This window comes from Malurus melanocephalus, unplaced genomic scaffold, assembly GCF_030028575.1.
Source record: "Malurus melanocephalus ecotype Western Australia unplaced genomic scaffold, MMel_1.1 scaffold_284, whole genome shotgun sequence".
NCBI classification, from domain to species: Eukaryota; Metazoa; Chordata; class Aves; order Passeriformes; family Maluridae; genus Malurus; species Malurus melanocephalus.
Genome location: NW_026623516.1, coordinates 129,014 through 150,308, shown reverse-complemented (window position 1 = coordinate 150,308; position 21,295 = coordinate 129,014). Strand labels below are relative to the sequence as shown.

At 43.4% G+C, this 21,295-nt stretch overlaps 1 protein-coding gene across 4 annotated transcripts in view; it reads left to right on the top strand.

The window, feature by feature from the left end:
- TP63 (tumor protein p63) overlaps positions 1-21,295 on the top strand; it is a 67,509-nt gene that overhangs the window by 9,811 nt on the left and 36,403 nt on the right. For all 4 annotated transcript variants that reach the window (XM_057376615.1, XM_057376616.1, XM_057376618.1 and 1 more), the window contains exon 2: positions 8,696-8,950. In XM_057376615.1, the coding sequence (XP_057232598.1) occupies positions 8,696-8,950 (255 nt within the window). The remainder of the gene's footprint in view (positions 1-8,695; positions 8,951-21,295) is intronic.

Sequence of the window (21,295 nt, the reverse complement as noted above, 5' to 3'; positions counted from 1 at the left end):
TTGCCTTATTTAACTTGCAGATGATCTGATTTTCTCGTTCTGACTAAAATGCTACCTAGCTGGGGTATTTTACTTTGGTGTCTAAAAGGTGATGCCTTCRAATTTTATTGAGCATAATGATGAATTTGGGAGCTAACTTCARTTTCTGGTTCTGTTCTGACCCTCATTGCTCACTGTCCTTGTGCCCTTTGGCCATACTTTGGCGGTTATTGTGCCTGCAGCCTTTCTCTGTGGATGACACACAGATATCCTGTCCAACCTAAACTGCCCTCTCAACACAATAAAATGCTGCATGTCTGAAATGACTGATAACATCAATGGTTACCGTCCAGTAAAAAGTTCAAGAAACAAAGCAGCTTTAATCAACTACTGGAGTTTTCCTCTCCAGCTGCTGYTTCTCCTCCCCACCTCCCCATTTTTATTTTAATTGGTTCATCTTAATGTTTAAAGTTTTATTTTTATTTTTTTTGTCCAAGTTTTCAGCATTGTTGCACAAACTCAGCACATAGGATTTCTGAGCAGCTGGCCGAGTTGTGTTCTTACAATTTTTCTCAGTCACTGAAATCAGGCAACAAAAGCCTTGCCGAGATCTTGCAGTCTTTTTCTGGTTTTTCTGATGCAGGTCTTTGTCTTCAGTTATGTTTACAGCTCTTGGGAGTGTGAGGGAGTGCTTTTCCTATTTGTACTTTATGGCTCTTCTGATCTTTGTTGATGTTGTGTTGTCCAGCTGGTAATGGGAGAACCTARGAAACTGTTGGCATCTCTTTCAGTTTTAGGAAGCTGAATGCTTGGGTTATTAATCAAGTTTTTAAGATYGTGAMGTTCTAATGTCTTGTGATTTCATGYGTTTATCATCATAGAGATGGTATTCTATGATTTCCTTTTTTTACCTCCTTCCTCTCTTTTTTTGTTTATATGTTTTCAAATTTCATGTCAAATTAATTGCTGAGCATAAGCTCAGAGTCAAGAAATGACTGTGTGCAGTGGGGGTGGATCGCGGACTTTCCTGTTTTAAACTGTCTGAATTTTCAAAATAAGTAAGCATAACTGAGATACTCTAATGAAAGTGTTTTATGTTTAYGAAAGGGATTCTTTCATTTTATGAAAGCTTTATGCTCTAAAAACCCGAAAATGGTCTGACTTTCAGAAACACCATTGTTTTCTATGCAAGTATAATTTTTTTCAAAAGCCCAAATTAGATTTTTTTACAGCCTAAATTGCTAGTCTAGGGAAATCAGAGGTATTATTTTTATATGCACTGGAAAATATTTAGAAGTATTTACAGAGTGTAAGGTGTCTAGCCTTAATGTTTCCGTGAAGTGGGATGCACCGTCATTCTGATAATCCTTGAATTAGACAAGGTCTTTTACGTGAACCTRTGGCAGGTGGTAGGAGTCAGGAATTACAGGCATTCCTGCTTTGGGCTGTGCTTGTTTTAAAAGACACTCTGCTTCTGGCTGAAAAAACACTTCTTGTTGAGTTAAATGAATTAACCAAGGGGCAAAACATAAAGTTTAGCTAAAAAAGAAAACTATTACAGCTGGAGGGAACGAGACAACTCCAAAGCTGACAGCCCTTGTGGGTGGACGGAAGCTCATCCTCACATTGCTTTYCATTAATTTGTCTCATTTTCTGAGCCTACAAATGCCTGCATATGTGRACTGTAACTTGAAGTTCTGCTGAGTTCACCAGTACTGTGTCAGTGGAACACATGGTCAGCAGCCTTAGAGGGGTGAATCTTAAAATTGTTCTGCTTTTGTGAACCTGAAGAGCGTAGATGTGGAACGATGTAGGCACTGGAATAGCTCATCCCACTGAAAATGGCACAGACTCTTCTCCCTGCCCCCAGCATGCAAGCCAGATTGTTTTTCGAGTGTTATGGGATGTGTTTGCAAATTACTGACATGAACTGATTTCTCCTGTTTAGCGTATGTGGTGTGTTGGGATGGCTGTGAGGGAAGGGATGCTCTGTTAAAGTGGGCAGAGCAGTCAGGTTTTTAAGTTTGGAACACAGTGGTATGATTTGAGTTTGTCATTTAATGGTGGGGGTTTCTGTGGAGGAGAGGATAGTTGTTTGGGTTGGTTTTGTTTTGTTTTGTTTTTTTCTCCTCCCCAGCTGGTTTGAAATAGAGTGTTTTCCTTAGGCTCTCCTTATGTATTTAGGTGGTGTTGGAAGCTGTCCAGGCAACTGCTGGGGTTATCTAACAATGTGAAATACTTGTGCAGGACAATTGTGTGTGTRTCACTCATGGAGTTTTGTTTTTTGAACCTCTTGGAAGAAGAATGGTTTTTAGTTTGTTAGTTAATTTAGTTACTTAAAGTTGTTGTGGCTGTACATATTGCACAGCCCTGTASATCTCAAATAGATTCCCTTCTCAATAGTACGGGAGAAAATGTGCAGAAATGTCTTTGCTGTCTGCTTACAGGTGGGATTGAGCTGAGGAGAGGCTGTTTTGTTGTGCTGCAGCAGGTCTAATATCCAGGAGAGGAGTGATTGATTCCAGGGCTTTTTCTAGTCCAGTGCCCTCTGTTGCACTGGGAACCTGTTAYACCACTGGGATGGGAAATAGCCTCCTCTCTTCCTGGAAGAAGCAATGACATAACAGTAGGATTACTCAAATCAGATAGGTTTCCAGGCACCATACTAGAACAAATCCATCTTGGTAACTGTTGATATCTTTGGTTCAACCAAAGTTATTTGTTCTCTTGCTTTTCACATTGAGTACACAGTGCACATTATCATTGTATGGTTTCGGAGTGCTTGGTGTATTCAGCTGTACACTAGCTCTGGGGGAAAACCTCTTCAAAATAGACCCACAGGATTTGTTTCTGTTTTAGAACTGGAGCTGGAAGGAGTGTGGTCAAACTGGTGTGGAAATGATTGAGCACATCTTCCTCTCATGACTTGGAAGGGACCAGAGCACTGTCCAAACTGAGTTTGTGCCTCATAAAGAAATATTTCAGTCTTTCTCTCCCTCTTTTTTTTTTTTTTTTTGGTTTGTTTTTTGATGTTTGTTTGAGGTTTTTTATATGAGAAAACAGACTAGAGAAGCAAACCAAATCACAGCTTTCATTGTGATGAGTGAGCTGAGATATATCTCTGCTTCAGCCCTGATCTTAGCTGAGGGCCATGGGTGGAGCAGTTTATTTCTTGGCACTGCTCTGTCATGGCAGAAGCAGAGCGCTGACGTGGGGTATTGTATCAGCCGCCTTCTGAGGAACTGAYAGTCAGCAATATCTTAGTTAATCATTGTGATAGAAGCACTTCTGTTGAGTTTAAGTGACTTATTTCCATCTACTAAAATCYTTTGCTAGGAAGGTTTGAAAACCTAGTGGATTTAAAGCTTTCTGTATGTGAGGTGTCTGACATCTGATTTAGATAGGCATCAAGCACTCTGGGAAACATTTATCCTGCTGCTTTTAAGATAGCTATTCTCCAACAGGAATCTGAATATTTCCCTGGGCTATCACTGAAATATTGCTGTAAGTTGCTTACTAGTCTTACAAGTGTTAGCTCTRGTGCATCGTTGTGGTGCAGTTAAGGACAAAGCACAGAATTTTTGAAGTGCTGTGCAAATCTTCTTGTTGYTAATAATCATGGTTTATTATTAATTTCATAGTTTCATATCTTTGGAGAATAAGCACCAGGTGTTTTTCAAGGCTTTTTGAGTAGTTGGACACTGCTCTTGAAGTGCATAGATCCGGTGGTGAAAATGAAAATGCAGTCAGTAGGTGTGCATGGTAAAGATGCTAGTTCTTTAGGAGTTAAAGAAAAGGGTTTTGATAAGGGTGGAGACATTTAGGTGTTCTACATCTGAAGATGGTAACTTTTTCTTTATTTTCTCAAGTGGAAAACTCTCAAAACTCTCTGAAATGTTGGTAACTGGGTAGTTAATAGCTGGAGCTGTGTATTTTAGGGGGTTTTCGGTGTGGGAAGTCCCCTTGAGAACTTTTCTTGACTTGCATTATTTACTTCCTTTCAAACGGAGGGTCTCTTTGCAGATCTTTCTCATAACGCTATTAATTAACATAGTGGGCTTAAAAATTGAGAACCAGGGGTGGGTTCTTGCTGCAAGGCAGGGTGAGAAGGGCCCAAGTTTGGGTGGATTGGGGCATCTTCTCCGCACTCCAGCTCTGCCTTGCAATGCAGGCAATTTGCATTGCCCTCTGGTGGCAAGTGCCCTGGAGCCGCTGGCTACAGGCTCTGTTRTGCCTTGTCCACCCTCTCGTTCATTACAGCCCTGTTTAAACAGCCTTCAGTTTGCAGTCTGCCTTTAATTCAGCAATCCCTCCAGTTAAAACCATGTTTCTCCTCACGCAGAAACATGAGTTAGCATGAAAACCTGAAAGTGAAGCTGATGGCAYGCAGGAAGTGAAACTGATAGTTCAAGATGCATTATTGAAATGATATTCYGAAATACATAGTCTAAGTTCTAATTGTAGCTCTCTAATTGTTTGCAGTTAAGCTTGCCTGAAGGTTTTTRTAATGCTGCAGTAATATTAATAGTGTCAGAATCTTGGTGGAGGGAACAAAATAGCAAACAAAGACACTGAAAATAAGATATTATCAGCTTTGCATGCAATTCATTTCTTTCCACCAAATAGCTTTCTCTTTATATCAAGAATTGGTGGTCGAGCTRCATTCTGCAGTCGTTTGAAACGACCCCGCAGCAAAACGTGAGCATGTGTTAAACTCCGGGCCACCAACCTACCAGGAATTAATTTCTGGATTAAATGCTGTTGTGTTCCTTTCTGTGAATGGTGAAAGGAAGCAGTGTGTGTGCAAACACACGCCCTGCAGCCTTCTCCTGGGGGGCAATACCTTGCAGACAGTCTGCAGCCTCTCTCTCTCTTTCTCTTTGTTCTCGCCATCCCCAGCGCTGCTGGGGCCAAGGGGGTGAATTCCTGCGTGTGCCTTCCCCGGGCCTGCTGCCCCTCTAATTGTCTTGTTGTCAGAAGGCGTGTGCCTCCCAAAGTCTTATCTGATTCCTCCAAAACCTTGCAAGCAGCTCAGATGTTGACCCCTTGAGCGCAAACAACTCTTCGCCTGCCTTGGGGCAAAGCTGCGAGACGGRGCTTAGTGCTCGTGTGTGCAGACCTGGTGGCTTTGTCACCGGGATGGAGCACCTGCCTGGGGAGGGGACCCAGGGGCCAGGGAAGGTGAAAGGCTGCTGGGACTCCAAGTGGGAGAAGGAGAGTCCAACAGCTGCCTGTGTCAGSGTGAGGATAAGTGCAAGGAGATTAATAGTTATTTAAAGAGCAAATGGGGACACGGCATTTGGCTGTGGCATGTGAGTGTATAAATGCAGTGGAATGGCTGCTCTGCTGRTAACATTTAGACAGATGGTCCCTGGACTGAAAGGAATGAAAAGGATCTTTGAATATCGTAAGGATATCTTACATTTTAATGGGGCACTTATTTTATTATTTTTGTTTAATTGACTCTCAGGCAGCACCTTCAGCGGTTCCAGACYGTGCTGTCTCGTTAACACTGGCCCCTGGTTTGACCATCATTCCCCATCAACTTAAGTGGGCTGGGATTAGAGGAATAGTTTTTAAGTGAAAGCTGAAACACTGCTGTTTTGCTGTCTGTATGTCTGAKCTGGCTTCGGAGACTGTTTTCATCACAGCTGTCTTCTCATCATTTGCTGGTTAGGGAGTGTGTCTGATGTTAATCTCCATGAGAAATGAAACAATTGAATGAGATGTCTACATTTTAGAGAAATCTTTGTATTTTACTAGGGTATTCTGGGGCAGGAGGGGTTTTTTTAATTATATGCAAAATTACTGAGCAGGTAAAAGACTCTTCCTGGTACAATATGTCAGGATTCTGGCTCTTTCTGTATGGAATTAGCCTCAAGGGAAGACGTGTACCAAAAGTCCGTTAAATAGGTCTTGGTTGAGTGAATAGCCTGCAGGAGATGAGACATAACTGTCATCTGTGTTGCCAAAGCTGCAATCTCCTTTTGGAGAAGAAGAACCAGTCTGGATTGCTCTCTCCCCTGTCAACTATTTAGCTTTGAGTCTAATCGCAGACAAAAGCTTTCCCATCTAACAGGGGTGCTGGCCATTTATAACATCCACACTTCTCTAGAGAGGGGAAACTGAGGCAGGGAGGGCAAATGACTAACCTGAGTCACTGGTTCACCCAGGATTAGGACTCAATATGTAATTGCTTTTATTACTSTGCTGCCTGCAGGCCTCAGACAAAGCGGAGGCCCATTAAGTGCAGGGCTTTTTACATGGTGAGGAGCAATCCCTGCCCTGCAGACCTTGCTGCCTGCAGTAGGGTGAGGGTGGAGGGGGAGGAGAGGTGCCTTGCCCAAGGACACAGTGTGTTGTTGCTGGCAGAGTGAGGAAGGGAACCAACTCTCCCTTCTCTCTGCAGCCTATCCCAGCTTCCAAAATGAAATTACCTGTGCTGTTCCCCTCCTCCAGGACCTTCTTCACAGCACAGCTCATAGTGTCAAATTGATCCATATCTGGAAGGTCCCATGTGCCTCACTGAAGTTCCCAGAACACCAGCCTTACTTTGAGTATTCGGTGAGAATCCCAGAAAATATTAACATCTTCCATTGAAACAGAAATCTGAYGAAGAGCTGCAATGGGTGGTTCAAATTTCTGTACTTCCATTTTGGAAGTACAGCTCAGAGTGTGAAGTCTTTGGGCACTGGGAGGATGCTTCATTCTCACAAGGCAGCCATCCTGTTTTCCTCTGTGGCTGAAATGACTGGTAAAGGTGACTTAAGTGCCTTGTCCAAAGTCCCAGGAGAGCTCAGCAGATGGCTTGTGCCCTTCCCTTCCAGGTCTTTGGAGGAGTGATTTGCTGTTCAAAGCTTCAGTAGGACTCCTGGGATGCCCACTATTGAGAAAGCTTTTTGTTATGGATCTTGTGGTTGGTGCTCTGACTCAGGGAACCTTTTGCTTCGTGGCTGATAAGAAGAGGAATAACTGTTGGAAAGATGAGGGAGGTTTTGAACAGTCTGGCTGAAATATTGAGAGATAGGGAAGCTTTGTGGCTCTGGTTGGGATTTGAGCTATAGGATGTTGAGAGGCATGAGCTGCTTGGAGCCATGGACAAGAGGAGGAGCCTGAGTTCCTTTTGTGTCAGCAGCTACCAGCAGAACCAGGTCCTGTTATTGCTGCATGTTCCTGGCTGAGTGCAGAGCTGTTGGAAATGGGTACCACAAACCTTTGGGATGCTGCATGCCCTARGCTGAGCACACTTAGTGCCCTTTGGACACACAGAAGGACAAGGCCATGAACCATCTGTACCTGACTGAATCCCACTTGCCTACTGCCCTGTCACTCTGGCCAGTGCCATGTTCTTTAGAGCATTAAAAACTCATGGCAGTAGTGTAATTCCTTCTCCAGAATACTTTCCCAGCTTCCAAGTGTTGGTCATTCCGAATTTTAAAACCAGATACACTTGTCTTGATGGATTTTTCTCAAGCAGAACTTGTCTCCTGTGTTTAACTTAGGCATTTAGTATTGTGGCATTTTGTGGGAGAGAAAAAAAGGATGTTTATTTGCGGGTTTTGTGAAGAATCACTGTGTGTGTTGAAACAAAAATTCTGCTCAAGATGTCTGCTTGTTCCCCAACTCCTCTACTAAGAGAACATGAAAATTCATTTCACACTTTCTTTTTTCCRTGCAATTTCCTTTTTTCTAGCAATTTATCCCCTTCTGTGATACCAAGTTCCACTTTTTGCCTCATTGTCTTTTTTCCAGGCTGAAAGGTTTTCATCTTATCTGTCTCATCTAATACTGCTGTATTACAGGAAGGCATTAAAAGGATTTGCTTACTCTTGTCACCTTCCTCTAAACTGTGTTCTGCTCTCATCTCAAGGGTGGGGGATCACAGCTATGCTTTGAATGTAGGGCATTAGATGTATTTTTTTCTGTTAACATCTCCTTAATCTAACCTTTGCCTTTTCTGTACTCTATTCTTTGAGGTATTTCATTTTGATGTTTTCGATTGTTTCATACCTTGCTTGTCCTTGAAGGCTACTTAAGTGCTAGTCACTGTGCAACTGATACTTCTTAAGCTTGAGAAGAAACCTTCCATGATGTTTCCATCCTCCTCGATGAGAACTTTCTCTCCCATTATCTGTGGTTACTGGGAATTGACCRTATGGTGCAAACTGGTTAGGTGCCATGAGCTTCTTTTCCAGTGAATCGTACCTCAGCCCAGTTACTATCTGAGTTAGAGGTCCTAGATGTCCCCCTGTGTAGCRGGATCAGATCCACAAGTAGAGGAACAACCTTTGTGTAGAGTATGTTGAAGATGCTATAGCCTTGTACAAGTTAGAGCCAGTTRTGCTGTAACGAASTCACTGATTTTTATCAGGTTACAGYRGTACCTCTGAAAAGGCCTGACTGGGTGTTGCTAGACACAGYGAGCTTTTCTCCTTGTGATGGCTTTCTGCCCTGCAGATCACCTCCTGGTTATACACAGGCTCTTTTCCCAGCTCTGCTGTTGATCCACTGTATGGCTGTGAGAAGCTTTACTCCTTTCTGTTTCAGTCACCAGTGTAAAGAGGGGGTTATCCTTTGTCAATCTTCCTCCTGGTGTGATGTATAATGGTGCTGAGATGATGCTGTGCATCCTCCATGGTGGAGGCCATGCCGTGCCTGCCCAGCCTGTGCTGTTGCAGCTTCTCTAACACTCCTGTGCATCTTTCTCTGCCTGCAGCCACAGTACACRAACCTGGGGCTCCTGAACAGCATGGACCAGCAGATCCAGAATGGCTCTTCCTCCACCAGCCCTTACAACACGGAGCACGCACAGAACAGCGTCACAGCCCCCTCGCCCTACGCCCAGCCCAGCTCGACTTTTGACGCCCTCTCTCCCTCCCCAGCCATCCCTTCCAACACAGACTAYCCAGGACCTCACAGCTTCGATGTATCATTTCAACAGTCCAGCACAGCAAAGTCAGCGACATGGACGGTAAGGATACAGCATCCCTTTGCTCCTTCACTGGCTTTGGTTCCCCCTGCCCATAGTGGCATTATTCATGTGATACATATCCAAGATTGTGCAAGAACAAAGTGGCCTGAGTCCTCTGCAGAGCATGATGTGTCACACAGAAGGGAGAGATTTATCTTGGTTGCTCTGAGAGGGTGTGGTGGGAATTTAACCCTCAATAATATCACTAAATCCCAGGGGACTAAAATGCCTTGCAAAAAATTCACCTAAAGACCATGTGTGATGAAAGAGTGGCTCTCCTTTTGTGCCTAGGAGTAAAACGTGAGGTGGGCATTAGCGTTGCTTCAGTGCTTCTCTTGACTTTCTTCAACATCCATGGGTTCATATGAGGTTTGGCATTCAGGGCTGTACGAGCAGGATGGAGGTGGGGTACTCCTTGCTCAGATACGTGGAGTATGAAGCTGTCATTTGCTCTGTGTCCTTGTCCTTTTGCAGCTTGTGTGGGAACCCCATTGTGTCACCAGCTCGGGTCATCCCTGTGTGTTGTTATTTGGGGTTTTGACAAAGGTGTGAGGTTGTTTTGTTGTTGGTTTGTTACTGGTTTGTTTTTTTGTTTTTTTGTTGTTTTTTTTTTTTTTGCAATTTGCTGTCAGAACACTACTTTTCTTTCCAAAAAGATGCAGAAGCTTGAAACCTGAAGTCCAGCTCTTAATTTTTGGTGGCACTGGCTTGATTGTTCATGCTCTAGAGACTTTGTAGCTCAGGACACAGAGCTGGTGGAGGTGTAAGTCTGCCTGTTGTGGTTTAGAGCTCTAGAGTAGAGATGTTTACAATGGAGAGTATTGCTATCTTAGAGATGTTCAATATTTGCCTTCCTCTCCTGCAAGCACTTGGAGTAGGTGTGGTAAATAATGTCCTATCCCATGCTACTGAAATAAAAGCAAGGACTTGGTTTTTTTAAGCAAAAAAAAAAAAAATAGACTACTTACCAAAGCTAAGAGCATTAAAATAGTGTGGGGTTTTTATTTTTCTTTTTAATCTGAGGAACTACTTTGATCGCAGATACAAATCTAGCTGCAAATGCAACTAAAAACAAACTCCCAGCTACTGCTGCCAGCAAAGCAGCAGGGCCCTTGTGCTCCCCTCTGGAAAAAGATGGCGGGTAATAACACATCACAATAAGGTTGCATGCCTTACATTTTAAAAGCCTTTTTTGGTAAAATTTGTCTAGAACTGACATTAATAACTCTATTCAGAAAACTTTGCTAAATGTGGTTAAAATGTGATAGTTCCAGTTACAACCAAATTTTTASTTGTTTATGTATAAAAGGGTGAAGTATTTTTAAGTGAGGTTGAAATTGCATTTTCTTTACTCATCTGCCTAGGCAGTTTTCTGCTCTGCTATAGTTCACACTTGTTTTCATGTCCTTGTTCCTCTCATTACTCTACACACAGCATTTCTTTTCAATTCCCTTTAGGTAAGGAAACTGTTGGTCAGTTCTACTTTGCATTTCTCAGGGCAGGAAAATGCTGGCTTGGATTTTTGCAAGCTATTCTGGAGAGGGTGCTTTGAAGGAGATATGAAAAGAYGTTCTCTTTTGACACGTTTGGTACAAAGAATTATTTAACGCAGCTGTAAGGAACCAGAGTGTTTGATGCTGTCCTTTCAACTACAAAAAGCAGCCTTTTGAAATGAGGCATGAACCTATGTAGGAGGTTGTTCCAGYAGAGATGAAGGCAGGAGAGCTTAAACTTAAATGAGATGTTTCACCTCAGTGATAGTGGCTTTGTGGGGTAGAAGTGAAGGCTGGAGTTTAATGTGGGTCTAGGTAGTGGTCAAAGATCAGATTACATGCTGACTTCAAAAAATAAATAAAATTACTRTTTGGTGACTACAGTCATCAGAAGTGTGCAGCCTGGGGAAAGGCATATTTAGCCATCCTTCCTTCCTTTTCCATTGCCCTGATGTAGACCAGTAGATGAAGGTATATTCTCTACACGTGGTGCAGTCTGTTCATGTGTAAGTCCATGTAATTTGCTAAAGGAGTGGGCTTTTGAACATATCTCTGATCAGGGAGGAGGGAGTGTGGTCCAGTGTCCTTTCACTGAGCCAGGTGACCCAGATGKAGCTGCTCATGCAGGAGCTGGCTGTGTGCTGTACGTTCACAGTGGATTGTGACAGTCCTGTGGTGGTGGCTGGGGACCTTCAATCAATATGCCTTGCAAAGTAGAGCATCTATCCATCTTCAGAGCTCTGCCCTTCTGCTAATTAATCCACCAACTCGTTTCACATGAGCTCTTGAGCAGTTGGTAATCTCTGTTCGACAGCTTTATCAGTGGGGTGGGTGGGGAAGGACGTGAAGGCTCTCCTTCCCACTGTCGTCCTGAGAAGTGTGGAAACACGCATGAAATGTTGATGAAAGGAGGAGTGATTGCCCCATCCTCTCAGCAAGAGCAAGTTCTTGGAGTTGCTCATCCCCCCCCATGTGACTTCATACACTTTGATTAATGCCTGTCGTCTTTTTTAATGATGGATTAGGAACTTACCCAACTGGAAGAGTTTCTTCCACTGCAGTGACCTATTAAAAGTTTAATTACTTGATGGCCCCACCCTTATTAAGAGTCCAAAACTTGAAAGCCTTGTTTCTTTGTTTGGTTTGGTTTTCTTTTCTTTTTTTTTTTTTTTTTTTTTTTTCCTGTTTTCCCTCTTGCAGTTCCCCAGGTAACAGTAATAAGCAAGGAAATCCATTGTGTTGCTCTTTCTCCCTTTTTGGAGGGTATGAGCCAGTCTGAACCACCTTGTCCTGCTGGGAAGGCCTGGTGGTGTCTGGCAGGTCTGCTATCCTGGCTGACAACGTGCTTCACTGAAGCTCTTCCGAGCTTCTGGGCTGAGTCATGTCAGATTAGGTCATGGAAGCAAAGGCTGTGAGCTTGGTAAGAGGAATGGGTTATTTGTCCAAAAAGCAAGAGCTGCTYTCATGGTGTGATGGGAGACCTGTGAAGGTGCTTCCGATTTCTAAGCCACTTTGTGCGTTTGGATCCCAAGGTTACTTCTGTGGGGGAAAGTAGGCAGATACTTGGTGGTTACGTAAACGCTGTGCCTCTACAAACAGCCCTGTGATCATTTTTTCTCTTAAAAACATTTTTGGTTTGTTTTTCCCCTCCAAATTCTGCAGAGTGGGAGGTTTATTGTCCTCGGATAGTGGACACCCTTTGTGAAATCAGCAGTATTTGTATAGTATAGGCTGTGAGGGAGTGTGACAGCTTCTCTGCTCAGGTTTGTGATGGGCTCCTAATTAAAGGGGGGGGGGGGGTGAAAAAGAAGGCAAAAATTGCAAAGAGAAACACTAGCTGATGCTAGGTGACAGGGTGATTCCATATGTATGAGAGTTCACTTTGAAAATATTGCAAATTTTGTCTCTGAAGTCCTTCATGACCTTAAGTAGGAATTCCAGTAAAACATGCTGTCTAATCAGGTTAGGTCTCATTTGTATGCAATGTTGRTCTAATTAATGATGACAAATTGAGATTGGATTGCAGAGGACTTTATAAGCATCCTTGATTATTTTTTTAATTAATGACCTCAGAACGCCACTAAGAATATAAGCAGGTTAATCAGTCTTTTCAGAAGGAAAGTCTTTAACAATTGAAACYCTATTGAAATGTTTAAAAACAAAAGCCTTTATAGTCTCAATTGAGCAAAGTTTCTCGCCTGCATACTCATAAAATAAAAGCTTCTTGAAAACAGTGCTGCCAAGGAACAAGCAGTTATTGTTTGTAATGCTGAGATACAGAGTAGGTTTTTGAGGTTGAGGACGAAGCCCTCTGATTTTGGTGAAGTAAGAACTTGAGCAGAATAGTGTCTCTGTTGTGGGAGAATTCCCGTATGCCTATGCATTGAGATCTCCTCCTGTTTCTGCAGAAGAAAGCGAGGCATTTCAAAAGTGTGCCACCTCAGATTTTTTTCTTTGTGGAAGTTGCGTGCAGACCTTCCCCACCCACTCTGAGCGCAAATAAATAAATAAACAACTGCACTCCCTTTTCCCCCTAAAAATATTTGGCAATCACCTGCCACTAGCAGAACCTGTTACATGGGGGAAAACATGATTGCAGTAGGAAAGTAAAAATTAATATTGTAAGTCAGGGTACGTAAAAGTTAACATTACTGCCAAATGCAAGCTATCAAAAAATGAATCTGATCCGCCCATCCCCAAAAGCAAGATACCACCTTATAAGTCATGAGACTCTTTCTTAAAAGACAAACAGGTTCTTCTTATTCTCCCCCAGCTTTTTGAGCCTTTGGGGTACATCTACTAAATATTTTAAAGCTTTTCTTGATAGTCACAAGAAGGCAGAAATTGCTTTAAGTTTTTAAATGAAAACTGAAATTTATTTGCAAATTTTTGATTCTGCTGAAGAAAGACACCCAGCCCTGCAAGACTTGCATAATTCGGGTGTTGGCAATACCTGAGTTTAGCAGTTTATTCTCRTGCCCTGCAGTAGGTTGGAGCTGAGCTGGGTTGGTCCTTGCAGGGTTTGTTATGAAACATGGAGCTCTCCAAAGTTGCAATCCATATTCCAGGAGGGCTCACTGGTATTCCTGTTCTCAGTAAACTCAGCTGTACCTACAACCATCAGAAAATGCTCAGATTTCAGACTCTCTTTGCTAGCAAACCTGGATAATAGTCTGTGCAACATGSATGAAAGCAACTAAATGGATTGTGCTGGCTGGGGTTAGTGAATTTGGAAAARCTGCATTTTAAGGAAGCTGAAAAGAATGCACTTAAATTAGTCCACACAAGCAATGACAGGTTTTTGTGGTTGACAGAACAGATTCCTTGGCTGGRCTATCTCAGTATTTCTATTTCAGCTTGATTCATTCCATTTTAATTTTAAATACATTCTGTGTCCTGGTCCACATAGTAAATTTGGGAATATTTTTGCCAGTCTCTATAAAATGAATTAGAGGACTGTGCATCAGCATAGTGAAGCAGTGAGAGGACAATTAGATGTGTACATTGTCTTGACTCARCAGTTCCTAATTATGTGTTCAGTGTTCTCTTAAGTAATCTGTTCAAATAGTGCAACATTTCRGTGACAGTGATCATGTCCAGTATGTCCCGAGTGATGATTATCTCTCAGTATCATAAGTGAAAACTTTTTTTAAAGGCTGGTGACTCTCACAATGAATATACGTGTAAGGCTGTGCTGAGTGTTCCTGTGAAATCTTTGTGATTCCTTGGTGCTGTGTTGGTCAGTGGTATTTGAGCTTTCCAGTTTCACTGTTTAACATTGTATTTAGAGCTGTCAGGAGAGAGGGATTGGATGTKGCCTTGTTACAGGATTTTGGATTTTCTTGTCCTCAGAGGCTCCTGGCCAGCAGTGGTRTAGGCTTTTCTTGAGAAGAGTGTAAGAAACTCATTTGTGCAGAGCGTTTGCAGCCTTCCACACACACACAGCCCGGTCACCCATGGCCCACTCTGATAGCATATGTCATCAGCCCAGCTGGCTCCCCAGTGAGTGACACTGGTGATAGCCCCAGAGAGGAAGGTAAAAGATGCTTTAATCCAAAGGGAGGAGTGAGCTGGAAGGAGAAGGCAGTGCAGGAGGAGATGGTGCTGCTGTTCAGGGTGCAGGCACTGCAGGCCRATGCCATGCTGTGAGTGAGGCCTGCATGGCGGACCAGCAGCGCTGCTGTCCTTGGCCATTTGGCTCAGGTCACAAGTGGCTCAGATTTGGCTTCCCTTGGCCCTCAGCAACAATGCCTGCCTCAAGAGGCTGCTTGCAGCGTGCGTGGGCTCCTGGCACAGGGCAGGTGTCACTTGCCACCTTGGCTGTCGTGCAGGGAGAGGTGGCAATTGCATTTTCTTGCTTGAGGAGCTGGTGAGGTGTGTTTCCCTCTGTGTGACATTACAGGGCCTAACACCAAGGTTGTTGAAGCGTAAGTAACCTGTCCTAGGTCATCTACYTGGAAAGAGAGGAGCCAGGCTTATTGTCTTTGAAGGAGGTGCCTTTCTCACGGCAGGGAGGTGTTTTCAAGCTCACAAAGCTGGGAAGAACCAGTTCACCTGTGAGAACCAGCCAGGAGGGGACTGCTGGCTTCTGTTTGGGTTTTTATGCTTGAGTAAAATGAGATCTGAGTGTATTAGGTTCCCATTAGAATGTAATTGTGTTTTTTTTCCCCATAATATCTTTGTCATGTATATTTTGTTTTTATTACCAGTTATCGTCCTCTGTTACTCCTTACAGGCAACTGTACAGACCTGTGGAGCAGTTTCTGGAAAATGTCTTTGTGATGTGAGCTGTCTTGCTTGCTTTTTTTTTATTTTTTTTTTTTTATTTTTTATTTTTTTTTTTTTTTTTTTTTTTTTTTTTTTTTTTTTTTTTTTTTTTATTTTTTATTTTTTTTATTTTTTTTTCCCTCTTTTGTGTCCCTGATTGTTTTCTAAGTCCTTCCAAGGTAGTATGGCCTCTCTGTATGAGCAGTTTTGCTTTATGCTCTGTTGGACCAGTGCCCTCCATGGTGACAGAGCTGAACTGTGGTACAGGACCATGCTGTAAGGGACAGGCTGTGCCCTGTGCAACTAGTGGTGCCCAGGAAGGATGAGAAGGGAAGTTATTTATTTACGGTATGAATTAGTATTTGTCAGCACTGGGAACTGAAAATTTRGGTCTCCTGCTTKCAGTCTGTCYTCTGATCAACACAGTCGGTGTAGGGCACCCAGCATGCGTGCCCTGCTGGGAGAAAGCAGGCATCAGATGGTGTGAATGACCTTCTCTMTCAGCTGGGGTTTAGCCTTTAGATGCAATGTTTGTGGCTGATTATCTCCCGCTGTAACTGGAGATGAGTTAGAGCTCACTACAGGTCTCCCAGGATCTGCAAGTGAAAAACCGTGAGGCATTAGAACATAGGGTGGGGAGGGGTTGTGCCACAACCCTGCCCCACAGGGGCAGAAGATCCTTCTGCTGTTTTGTACAAGTAATTCTTAGTTTTACTAGCATCACTTTTTTCTTCAGAAAATTTGTTTTAAGGTTGTAGCTATTTTTGAAGGAAAATTCAGAGGGGAAAAATTAAGTAAAAKAAACTTCTTTTGGTTCTTAAGGAGACATTTTTTTGTCTATGTGGAGAGGAAAAAGTGTTAATTAAATGTAATTTTCATCAATGCAACTTGCACAAAAAAAGCCCCACCTACTTTCATGAGAAAGGAATAAAGAGAATCATAATCCTGGATTAGGTATCTTTCACTACACATATATAAAAACAACACCGTGTGAAAAGGGGGAAAATATATATGTGTACATGCACACACCAAACATACCAATGTGCCTCCAGCAGTATTACCAAAGGAATTAACTTTACAAGAGACAGCCACAGCCTGGAAAGAAGCCATTTTTCAAATAAAAGCTGAATGAGACTTGTGGTTTCTGAGAACTGTGAGAAGGAAGGGTTAAAAAAACATTTGCAGATAAGAATAGCTGATGCTGGGAGATGAGTGAACATCTTGAAGTAGGGGAGGGTCACTATTTAAATCAGCTTTTCTTTTTTTTTTCCCTCCCCTTAGTTAAAAATTGGCTTCTATTAAGAATAACATGTAGGATTAATGTAGTACTTTAAATCTTCAAAGTGCTGCACAAACATTACTTCCCTAATCAGCAAACACCTTTGCTTGGTAGGCAAATCAGGAGTGGAGTCGCCATTTTAGAGATGGGAAGCCAAGGCACCAGAAGTGCCAAAGTTTCCGAACTAGCAGTTTTTGGAATGGAGTTTTTATTTCTCATTTTTATGCCTTTTTTTTTTTTTTTTTTGTAGTATTCAACAGGGGGACTGCCTCTGGGCTGACATGTAAAAGCTGCTGAGCTCTCCTGGATTTCACAAGTGCTAGGCATGCAAAGCAGCCTGGCAGAGCTGAACCAGGCATCGGCAGAGTTGCCTCCTTACCTTTCCAAAGGTCACGGCTGCTGGCCCAGAAGGGAGGCAGCAGCTCCAGGGCAAGGAGGGTTTCCTAATAGCTTGCCSGTTTCCCCCATACCACTGATCTCTATAACTTAAATTGAATCGACCAGGCACTGTTAGAAGATGTTTCATACCTACTAAAAAAAAGAAAGGTTGTGCAAAAACTATTTGAGTGGCTGTTGAATAGGTTGCTTTTGGGTAAATTTTCTCAGAGAGGTGGTGGASGAGGTATTGCTCACCATGTAGACAAAGACCGCCCTTGGAGATGATAATTCTTTCCTTAGGTCAGCTGAAATACTGCATTTGTCATAGATATAATGTCCCTGCCAACCCAGTACAGAGCACACAGCAGTTTGGAGGTGTGCTGAAGCAAGAATAATTCTGTGTGTTGCATTGGTGGTGTTCTGTGTGCTGAGGATTTAGCTGCAGTGCTTGGCAGACCATGTACTGTGAAGAAATTTCTACTTTGTTCCAAAAAGAAGTGTCCTGGGTAGGGATAGCTTCTATGTAGAAAGAGCATGAACTTTATTATGCAATGGAAGTCTTTTCATGAGGTTTTGCTATGTGCAGGTGTGTCAGATTTGTTATTGTAAACACAGCARGATTGCTACCCAAGTAAGAGCTTAGATCCTCTTGCAAATAGACCTGAGTATTGATACAAAAYGTTACCATTTCCAGTTGTTCAAGATAACACTTAAACATTGGAACAAAACTCGGTGGAGCCACAGAAGGAGAGTKCTACTTCTCCCTCATTTGTTTTGGGGTTTTGGTTTTTTTTTTCAGATGTATTCTGTGAGAGTGTTTTCTTAACAGAGGAAAATATTACTTGTCTGATAAGAAGGCATTTTTTTATGATCTGCTGATACATGTTCGCAGCTGAAGTCCACCTAAATTCAGTTTTGTGGAAAGTTGAAARATGTGTTAGAGGACACAAGGAAACAGCACCTGAAGGCTGACCTGGCTTTCCTAAACAAGTGAGATGGGACTTGGGTCTACATTTTGTGGCCCTGTTTTCCCCATTAGTCMTGATGGCCATGCTGCTTTAGGGTTCTCCTCCCTGTGTGTTTTGTGCCCTGGGGTGCACCACGTTCTCCTCCTGGGAAGAGCAGCCGCCCTGCCGGGAGATGCCCTGCTCAGGAGCAGCACTGCCTGGGTTTGGCTCCCAGCCCAGCCTCGGAGCTGCTCCTGCCCTGTGATTTAGATGTGATCTGGCTAACATTGTGCAAGTCCTTCTCTTTGCCTCTGCTCCCCCTCTTTCCCCTTTCCACCTACCCACCCTCAAATATGGGATTGTATTGTGATAATCTCCTGTTGTCGTACACTTAGACCCCTGATGTGTAATGCTTGAGGGGGTCAGCTGGATGCAGCAGCTTGCTGTGTGTGCCCTATCACCAGCCTTAGCTTTCAGGCCTCTTACTTTGATTTGTTTACAAGGACATCAGAGTCTTTCTACAAACTGACTTCTGAGGCAACCAAAACATGTCTTCAAGCTAAAACTTGAAGCTTGAGGGCTGCTTGGGTTATTGCTTCCCCAGCTTGAGATACTGAACTCTAGCAGCACTGGGCTTACCAGGCATGAAAATTACTGACACACAGGCCATTTGGGGGCTATGGCTACAGGGAAATCCTGTTCCTGTTCTGTAGGCAGAGCACAGTGCTGTACCAATTCTGTGTTAGCTGTGGTGTGGAGCCTCCACAAACTCACCCTGCCACTTGTCAGGGCTCATTAGCTCAACTGTGYGAGCTATGCCTGGGAGCTGCCTCCCTCCTGACCTTACAGGGGGAGAAAAGTGAGCCCAGGTTTGCTATCAGACCTTCACCCAGAGCTCTTTGGACCCCCCATCCTTTAAACAGAGCTGGAAGGGATTCCCATGGGGAAGGGATGGGAGCGGTGCCATTGGGCTTGGTGCCCAGCCTGAAGGGTGTTTGCAGAGCCGGCAGCGGGGCAGGCAGTGCATCCGCTCTGTCTGCATTTGAGCATCAGCATCGCCATGGGTGGGAGAGAAAAAGTCTTCCCATGAGATGTTTGTCCAGTGTCTGAGCACTGAATGATCCCTCTTCATTAATCAGCAGGGTGGTGGCTGGTTTTGCAATGAGTTCCTTGTCTCCCATCTCTTCTCCTGCAAACCTCTCATACAACTCATTCTTAGTCATTTTTTTTGACCCATCCTTGGTGAGTTCTTGTAGGCGTATGAGCAAAGGGAACTTTAACAGAAAGGAGTCTCTGCACTTCTGGATAATCCTACTAAAACCTCTTATGGTATTGGCACTCACAAAGAAAGTGGTGAAGCCCTAGGAAAATTTTCAGAAGTGTTATTAGTTTTGTAAGGTTTGACAAAGACAAAGCTTGGGAACTGATTACTTTGCAGTAAGTTTCTATAAGGAATTCTTAAATTTGACCTTTATTTGGCATTCCCTTTGTGTGCTGACTTCTCTGATGAGTCATTTTTGCCCATTTCCTTTGCCATGCCTCTCAGAAGGGCTGCAGAGGTTGGACTCTGTCTTTCTGGGCTTGTTTTTCAGCAGACTGATCTGTGCAAGATAAGGGAGAGCTGCGTTGTGCTGATGCTGCTGGCATTCAGAGGGAGCACTGCAGCACAGGAAGAGCAGCTTCATGGGTGAGACAGATTCCAGGATGAATTTGTAGGGACACGTGCTGGAAGAAAACCATTTCCATGCTGTGAGTCTGATGTCAAGAGCACAAAAATGCTCTGATGCTGTTAGTCACCCGGCTGATCTCAATCTGTGTAATGGGGCTGTTCTGTTACAGTGCACTGACATTCTGATGTGTGTTTTGCAGTTTATTTCACRGAAGCTTCCAAAACACGGAATTCATGGGGTCTTTCTCTTGAGATGGCTTAGTAACATGTTAAGCGATAAATCACCTGGCCAAGACTGATTCTGTTAGTGATTGGGAATGACTCACTCATGACCTCTTCTCTCTCCACCGGCCAGGTCAGAGCTGTTGCAATCCGCTTGCCTCTGAAAATGGTACTCCTGGGGTGGCCCTTACACTGGACACCCAGGATGGCACCATATCTGGAGTGTGACCCCAGTGTGACCTTCTTGCTGGGGAAGTCAGTGTTTCTCTGCTCCCTGGAGGAACAGAGCTGAGCACGCAGGCCAGTGCTGACTGCCAGGGAATAGTGCAGGATGGCCAGGTATTCCTGCATGCTGGGGGCTCAAGGCAGCCTTCAGCTGCCCAGCATGGCTCTGTAAGGGTATAGCAGTTCAGCTTTTTTAAATGTTTTTCTTTTTTTTTTTTTTTCTTTTTTCCACTGGCCATACCAATCTGATTACACCTTCGAGGGATCATCTGCCCCTAAAGCTTAATTAAGGAGCTCTTGTCTGACTCGTCACTGACTCACCTGCCACTGTATGAGCTCATGTCTGACTTGTCCGAGGAAGATAGTGAAATATGTCAGGCTTCTGAAATATAGCAGGTTTTTGGTTTTTTGCACRCCTGACATTGTTACTGACTCCTGCAGAGGTGAGCAGAAAGATGACTGCCCCAACTTGGTTACTTTTATCTAAATTTAAGTCTTTTGCCTCTCTGTGCCTTGAAAAACCAGATGGGGTTTTGCTTGCACAGCTGTAGGTATGTTAGAGTTAATAAAAAAAAATTAAATAACCTTTGAGTTTTGGCTTCAGGCAAAGTAGGTGAAATGATGTGTTTTGGAGATGAATGCTCTTGCAGGAGGCAAGATGTAGCTTGCAGGAGAACATCTGCAACCAATCCATTCTGTATGAGATGGGGCCAAGACTTGTTTGTATCTCAATACCTGTTCAAACATGTTATAGCACAGCAAAAAGAGGTTTTGAATGCATTGAGGAAGGGTGGGTAAGAAGGAAAAGAGACATCAAGCTGAATGTTTGCTTAATAGCTTTCATTTCTTCATTAAACTTTTAAGCACTTTAATAATCTGATTAGCTGCTTTCAGAGCACTGTCGAATTTTTCCTTTCTTTTTTTTTCTTTCATAAAAGAAAAAAAATTCTACTCATCTCGGTGCTGTGAGATGAGCTTGCTTTGTGACCTGGAGCAAATCTGCTAACCGTTTACCTTTCTGTACTCACCCTGAGGTGGAAGGATGTTCTGTAATACCRTGATCAAAGACAATGCAGAGATTCAGTTACCAGGCTGGCAGACTGGACCCCGGAATGCAGCTTCCCAGTCCAAAGCTCCTTGTGGACTACTCCTGTCCTCGTTGTTCTGAAAGAACTGAATGTAGCATGAGCAACTTGCAACTGCAGCTTGCCGAGCTCATTTGCCTACCTTTAATTGTGCCCTTGAAATGCCTCTTTCTGAAGGCCTGTGGCAGCAGAGAACAGTTACATGACTCAGGAGTGGCTGAAGTGGTGAGGTTGGTAATAGGCTGATGGATCTCATTGTCATATTGAGCTCTTTGTTTTG